The sequence below is a fragment of the Nanorana parkeri genome, unplaced genomic scaffold, assembly GCF_000935625.1.
Source record: "Nanorana parkeri isolate BGI_ZX_2015 unplaced genomic scaffold, ASM93562v1 scaffold1769, whole genome shotgun sequence".
NCBI lineage: Eukaryota > Metazoa > Chordata > Amphibia > Anura > Dicroglossidae > Nanorana > Nanorana parkeri.
The window spans coordinates 82,324-89,651 of record NW_017308037.1 but is presented as its reverse complement, the minus strand read 5'-3'; the positions used below and the strand labels follow the sequence as shown (position 1 = coordinate 89,651).

At 38.4% G+C, this 7,328-nt stretch overlaps 1 protein-coding gene across 1 annotated transcript in view; it reads right to left on the bottom strand.

The window, feature by feature from the left end:
- The window catches only part of PDE10A (phosphodiesterase 10A), a 119,035-nt gene that overhangs the window by 93,249 nt on the left and 18,458 nt on the right, over nt 1-7,328 (bottom strand). The window contains exons 3-4 of the mRNA XM_018571504.1: nt 5,274-5,394; nt 2,661-2,710 (exon numbers count right to left, since the gene is read on the bottom strand). Of these exons, the coding sequence (XP_018427006.1) occupies nt 2,661-2,710; nt 5,274-5,394 (171 nt within the window). The remainder of the gene's footprint in view (nt 1-2,660; nt 2,711-5,273; nt 5,395-7,328) is intronic.

Sequence of the window (7,328 nt, the reverse complement as noted above, 5' to 3'; positions counted from 1 at the left end):
AAAAAAAATAAGTGTAAAAAAAAAAAATATTTTTTTTTTGTCAGTTTATATCAAGCAATCACTATGACTGCTTAATCAATTAACTTTTTAAAAAAATTTTAGTTATTATCAGGCTGCTCCAAGCTTAGGAACAGCTAATAATAACTTTAGAGACTGATCCTGACAGCATGTCAGAATCAGATCTCACTAAAGGTCTTTGATCGTTCCTAGACGATCAAAACTGATACATTTCACTCCAGATACATTTGTATCTAGTGGTTGAAATGTATCATTTAACATCGGGCCAGGCTCTCCAGCTGTCAAAACGAATAGCAGAGAGGTGAGTCACTGCTACCTCTCTGCTTTCTTCAGCTGTCAAATACGGGATCGCTATTTAGCGAACCCGTATCTGAATGTAAAGGCTTCATTCTTTCATTAATGAAAGAAAGAAGCTTTTAAAAAAGCTTAACTATTTCATTAATGAATGTCTCAATAGTGAGGCATTAATTAATGACTGGAACTGCTGAGAATACAGTGTACGTGGCCAGTCATATAGCCACTTTGTGACGGGACGTACACTGTACGTCTCCCGTCACGAAGGGGTTAAACAAACTCAGGGTGGCATGGGCTTTCCCTCTTTGAAAATGTATCATCATGCATCCATACTGGACAAGACAAAAAAATGGTTACTGAAGGATGCTAATAAAGTGTGGTATACCCTTGAGAAATGCTTGATGGTCAAAGGTGACCTTGTTAATTGGTTGTTCGCTGCTCAATTAGACCGTTCTCTACAGACTTCTATTTCTCCCACCATCAAAGTTACCTTTTCTAACTGGCAGTCTGTTTTAGATGAAATGCACCTCTGTACACCTCTTACAACTTTACAGGCCCCCTTGCAGATATATGAGATTGTAATACCATACCTAGACTTAAGCAATTGGAGAATTAGGGGTTACTCCTCCCCACCTCCTATACAAGACTTAGTTATGTTCATGGACAGACTTCAACACTCCCAAATTACACATTTCTGTTCCACGAACCAAATAACGGACATTTGTGTACCCAACAAATTGTGGGCTCTGTTCAACACTCTGGCGTCTGAGACTCTCTCTCTTCCTGTTATGGTTTTTTACTTAACTCATCCTGCTTTGAAAGACTCCCATATATGTTCAAGTGGGAGTCTGATTTGTCTATCTATTTTACTGATGAATGGCAAGCCGCCAATGAAGCTAATACCCTACATTCTAAATGTATCACTAATTGAGAAATCTCCTACAACATTTTGACTAGATGGTACCTTGCGCCTTTTTATCTATCCATAATATTCCCCTCAGACTCATCACTTTGTTGGCGAAACTGTGGCCGAATAGGTAATGACTGACATTTTTTGGTCATGCAACAATCTTCGCAGTTATTGAAATGATATTCAAAATATTGTCTACTATTACTGGAGTACTCACCACTCCTACGCCACAGTTGGCATTACTGAATATAGATATACATCTGTACCCTAAAAATTACCGCTCTGTTATGCATGTTCTGTTTGTGGCCAGACATCTCATTGCTAGCTTATAGAAAATATCTACGGTTCCATCCCGACAGGAAATGATTTGAGTACATGCCTATTGAATGCATGAACGATTCATAGCTTATCGAATGAATCAAAAATCATAATTCCACTAAACATAAAACAATAATAGTAGTAGAATTATGTACCACCCTTATAACCACAAATGGATACTGAGACAAAGTCCACCATTTTTTTTCTATTAACTCATGTGTATAGCAATCTTCAACATGCCATATTATTACTTAATTCTTCCGTGTGATTATACCCAAACCCCTTCCCCTCCCTTACATTTCGCCTTTGTTACTACTAGCCATTCCTGACTACTACCAGGTTATTATACATACAGCTATTGTTTATCATATGCCTTAGGGACACTCGACGGGGTCGTTTTTATATCTAACCCATATTCTCTCGTTACATATAACGGAAGTCCATTACTAGGATTTAGATGTTTATGTTTCATTAAATATATAGTTTGTACAGTCCAGGTACTTCACTGGACAAGCCTATGTAACAAAAAACTGTATTTTTGTCCATGCACCGCGATATGCATGCTGTATCCAGATGACAAGGTTTGTTGTCTTTTGATCTCATCGTATACTTTGAAATTTCAATAAAAATTTACAGTTTAAAAAAAAAAATGAATAATCCTTATGACTGTGCCATTTGAACCACATATAATACAAGGGTTTGACACTCACACTGAATCTAAATAGGCAATTTTAATGTATCAGGCTATACTATACAATGTTGCAATATCTGTCTCTAGCTATCTAGAAGTATACAGAAGAGATGTAATTTAATACATTGGGAAATCAATATGATGCACTTGAGATATAGCCAATAACAATTTGACTATATAGCAAGCTCTGAAAAAGGGACCACTAGGGTTCGCTCACTTCCCGATCTTTTGAGGCGACATGTGACAGTTTCATTGTCACACGTCGGCTCGAACTATGAGATTGAGTGAAAATCACTCGCCTCATAGTTCTCCTTTAAATAATTACAAAGCAAAAACAAAATTTACTAAAACCAATTATATTTTTTTCAGTAACACAAAATGGTCAAGGGGTTACAATTCGATTATATAAAAGAGGAAAAATGAACTTACATTATTGCATTCTCCAAGGAAATATAGTGCAAATCCATCAGCTTTCGTAGCTGGAAGAAAAACAAATGTATATATTTATATTAGAGAGAATGAGAGAGAAAGAAAGAGCAGGTGTCAGAGAGAGGGTGAGAGAGAGCAAACAGTTCTAGAGTTTAGAATAGATGCCAGTGAGCAGATAAGGGGGCAGACTGAGGGACATTTATTTTCTAAAGGTGCATCAACATACAATGTCTTGAGATCTTTAACCCTTAGTTGTGTCGGATGCACAATTCTAGATTAAACCTCTTTTCATGCATTCCCCGGGTGTTACCCCTCCACATGAATATCGTGCATGCAAGTTTTTAGCACCCAAATGAACAATTCAATGCATTTTTCAATGTTGACCCTGATCTGCCAAGTTTTGGCATCATCCTATTGCATCCAGGTCTTCCTGTTACTACATTCTGTGCTGTAGTTATATACTTAATTATACATCCTTTTGTATCATCTTCAAATACAGAAACTGAACTTTTAATTCCAACCACGATGTCTAAACAGTATAGGCCCCAAGACAGAACACCCTGGGGCACACCACTCGAAACATTGGCCCACTCAGTCATTTACCACTACACTATGAACCCATTTCTGAAGCCAGCTTTTTATCAGTGTACATATATCCAAATGGATCTTAGTTTATAAATAAAGCATTTGTGGGGCACAGTGTTATATGCCTTTGCAAAATCTAGATAAAATACATTTACAGCTAGTTATGGTCAGTCTCTCTTCAATTCAATTGTGAATAGCATCATTTAATTTTCTTTAACAGATGGGCATTTAACTGTCCTAACATGCTAACATTTCAAACCATATGGTAACATCGGTTCAGATCTTCTTTCCCTTACTTTGAGGCATTACTCAAATGATCCAAAATTTATGAAGACTCACTAAGCTGTATTACAAAAAAAAAGAAGAAGATCTTATACTTTAACCACTTCCAGCGGGTTCACGTAAATACACGTCATCTGCTGGAAGTGGTTATACCAAGAACATGGCTGCTACAGCCGTGTTCTTGGTACCATTTTAAACAGCAGACGATTGCTATTTAAATATATGCGATCTGGCATCTGCACAGGTGCCGGATCGATTGTACGGTGTGGCGATGTGTCATTCCCCCTCTGCCGTCATCAGCTTCTCAGGCTCCACTGTCCCCCAAGTGAGCCTGGGAGCGGCGTGGTGGGTCTCCCCTGATGGATTGGAGGGAGATTAGCCGGCTTCCAGCCGCTGATCTCTCCACCGATCACTGGACCCGGAAGTGTGCACATTCTCTGGCTCAGAGAGACATGGTCTGCTTCATCAGCTTTTTTGGGGTCCCTAGGTTACATTAGTAGTCTGTAAGACCTCTGATGTCTCCATAAGGAGGACCAGTCACATTATATTTACCATTACATAGGGGGCTTGTTAGCCCCCTATCTGCTAGCAATAAAGTTGTGTCCAAAAAAAAAAAGAAAAAAGATAAAAATTAAAGTAACAGATAAAAAATAAATAAAATGCATAAAAAAAGTCGTAAACGAGTTTAAAGGGTCGCCTATGGGAAATGTTTGGTATCTACCGTATTTTGCGGTCCATAAGACGCACCGGACCATAGGACGCAGGGAGGTCCGGCGCGCCTTATGGAGCACTCGACAGACTGTAGCTTCTGTCACAGCTTCTATGACAGAAGCTGTGACAGAAGCTGCAGTTAGTGACCGCTGAGACAGGTGGCGCTGTGATTACAGCGCCACGGTCTCAGTGATCACACAGAGCAGACGAAGAACGTCTGCTCTATGGTGATCTCGATCGTCGCTGCTCGGTTTTAATACGAGTGATCTCATTAGATCACTCGTATTAAACGAGCAGTGGCTCCTACTACTCGCCCGGCGCCCAAAACTGCATGTCTCGGGCGTCGGGATTCGCTCCATAAGACGCAGGCACATTTTCCCCCTCTTTTTTTGGGGAAAAAGTGCGTCTTGTGGAGTGAAAAATACGGTATGTATAATACCTATTTATAATGGGTATTATATTCTGTTTCTGTGCACTAAATTTCATTTTGGTATATTTTATCCAAAAAATACTTGTTTGATAAACAGTTGTGCAAATACCGTGCAACATAAAAAAATTAAAACTAGCATCTTTTTATTCTACAGGACATCTGCTCTCAGAAAATATATAATTGTTCGGGGGTCTGAAGCTGTTAAGAACTACAATCAAGCGTTTGCAATAACTTGCAATGAGTCTGTTACAGCGTTGTGCAGGAATTTTGGTCCACTTATCTTTGCAGAATTGTTGTAATTGTAATACATTGGAAGGTTTTCGAGCATGAACCGTCTTTTTAAGGTCATGCCACAGCATCTCAATAGGAATCAGGTCAGTACTTTGACTAGGACACTCCAAAGCCTTAATTTTGTTCTTCTTCAGCCATTCAGAGGTGGACTTGCTGGTGTGTTTTGGATCATTGTCTTGCTGCAGAACCCAAGTTCTCTTCAGCTTGAGGTCACGAACAGATGGCCGCACATTATTTATATAATTATTATTTTTTTTATAGACACACAAAACAATAAATCTATACAAATACTACAAAATATTTTATATGCCTACCTGTTTTGATTATATCACTTAATTCATACAGGAGTAATTTATTGTCTCCGCCAGCATCTAGCCGTTGTTCCATGTAACTGTTCAACTCATAAACCACTCCTTGCATATTTGTATCCTGATACTGCTGAAGAGAGTGGAGAGAGAAATGTTATAACATGGTTAAAAGAAGCAGCAGAGATCAACGCTATATACATTAACCCTTGTATGGCCTTGGATGACACAAAGCATATGTTGACTATCAGCTGGTGTACTACAAAACCCCTTGATTTGACAGAGAGGTAAAATGTCAGATGTAAAAGTTTGACGTTTCACCTGCCAGTTACAGAAGACTGAAATGCTACCCATGCACCATTAAAGCTGAATTCAGGTTAAAAAAAAACAAAAACAATTTAACTTAGATGAAGTGTATCCCAAGTCCTGCTGTCTGCTTTAGAAATCCTCTCTTCAAGCTGGATACTACTCACAGCAATTCTGGTGCCACCAGGGGTGAAGTGAATAATGGACGGGAAGGGAGGATGAACGACAAGATTTCCCCTCCTCTATTCTCAGAAGGCTTTGCATTCTGTACAAATAATACAAGGTGTTTTGTAACTGGGCAATGCGGGAGAAAAGGGGGGGAGAATGACAGAAATCCTTCACAGAGCAGGTACTCTCATCCCTGGCAGCACTAAAATAAACTGCTGTGTGTAGGATCTGGCTTCAAAAAAAGGAGGAGAAACCAACAAACAGCAGGACACAGTATACATTTCCTTAAAGGCAGATTACATACTGTAACTGTTGCTGTATGCCTAAACAAATATTTAACTAGACTACATTTTAAATGACACATATTGCGAACTTAAAATAATTTAATAGCTAACTATGGGGTAAGAGTTTTTCCCCATAGTTCTCTTAAGGGTCATGGGAGGACATATACTAGCGTTCTACCGTGACTCAAACCTCAGTATATCATGAGCTACAGCTCGCGGTATACTGAGACCGTCAAGATCCACCCAGCTGCGTGAGTGACAGCTGGCTCTACCTATCTAGAGACAGAGCCAGCTATACCCGCCCCCTCCCGTTCCTGCAATCAGCACTGACTGACAGTCACTGCTCTCTGCAGGGAGATGATCGAGATGTGAGCGAGCATGGGGGGCTTGTAAGCCCCCCTATGTGATTTTATATACCTATGTGCCCCTATGTGATAGCAATTAAAGTTAAAAAAATGAAAATAGGTTTTTAAAAATAATTTCAAATTAAATCAATGTAAAAATAAATTTGCCCCCCAGATAACGCGTAATAACGTAAACACGTTTTGGATACGCCTATGTATAAAAATGACCATCACCAAACACATGTTGGGTATCATTAAACAAGACATAGAAGGTTGTAAGGGTTTCTGGAGGGGTGTAAATGACCGTCCAAGAGAGATATTTTAAAGGAATATACCAAATTTAATGCTTGATTAATTGCATACATGATTCAAAACAATCTTATTAAAAATCAAAACCCTGCAGAGGATACATCGGTATATTCATTATTAACAACTCTAAAATTCATTTGGTCCGACAATTCATTATGTTGTTCAATGTATTCAGATGTGGTTACATAATTATGAGTTATAGAGTATTGGTTCTATGGTAAGATGTTTGCAAAACATTATATTTTTATTGGGTCTCTCTATCGTAGGGAATTCAATAGGGTATATGCTAAGTCTTGGATATAATTCAACAATCCTTTTTGCATTTTAATCTAAATATTTGTGCGTATCCATTACGTTCATTCTAAGTTACTAATATGAGTGTTTTTTATTTGAAAATATACTGCTTATTTTAATTGACAATAGAGATAGGTGTGGAAAATGTTTGACCCGATTGCTATTGAATATGTACATGTGTATAGATGTGGGATTTGAAATGAGAGCGCAAGGGCTTTTATTTAGGAGGGGTTATTATAATGTGGCCCCAACATATAAGAAGTAGTGTGATTTGGGTGCTTGCTTCAAATTAATTGTGGCAAAAAAATCTACAAAAAATCAAACACAAACAGAAAACCAAAAAGAAGCTCTCTATGTGT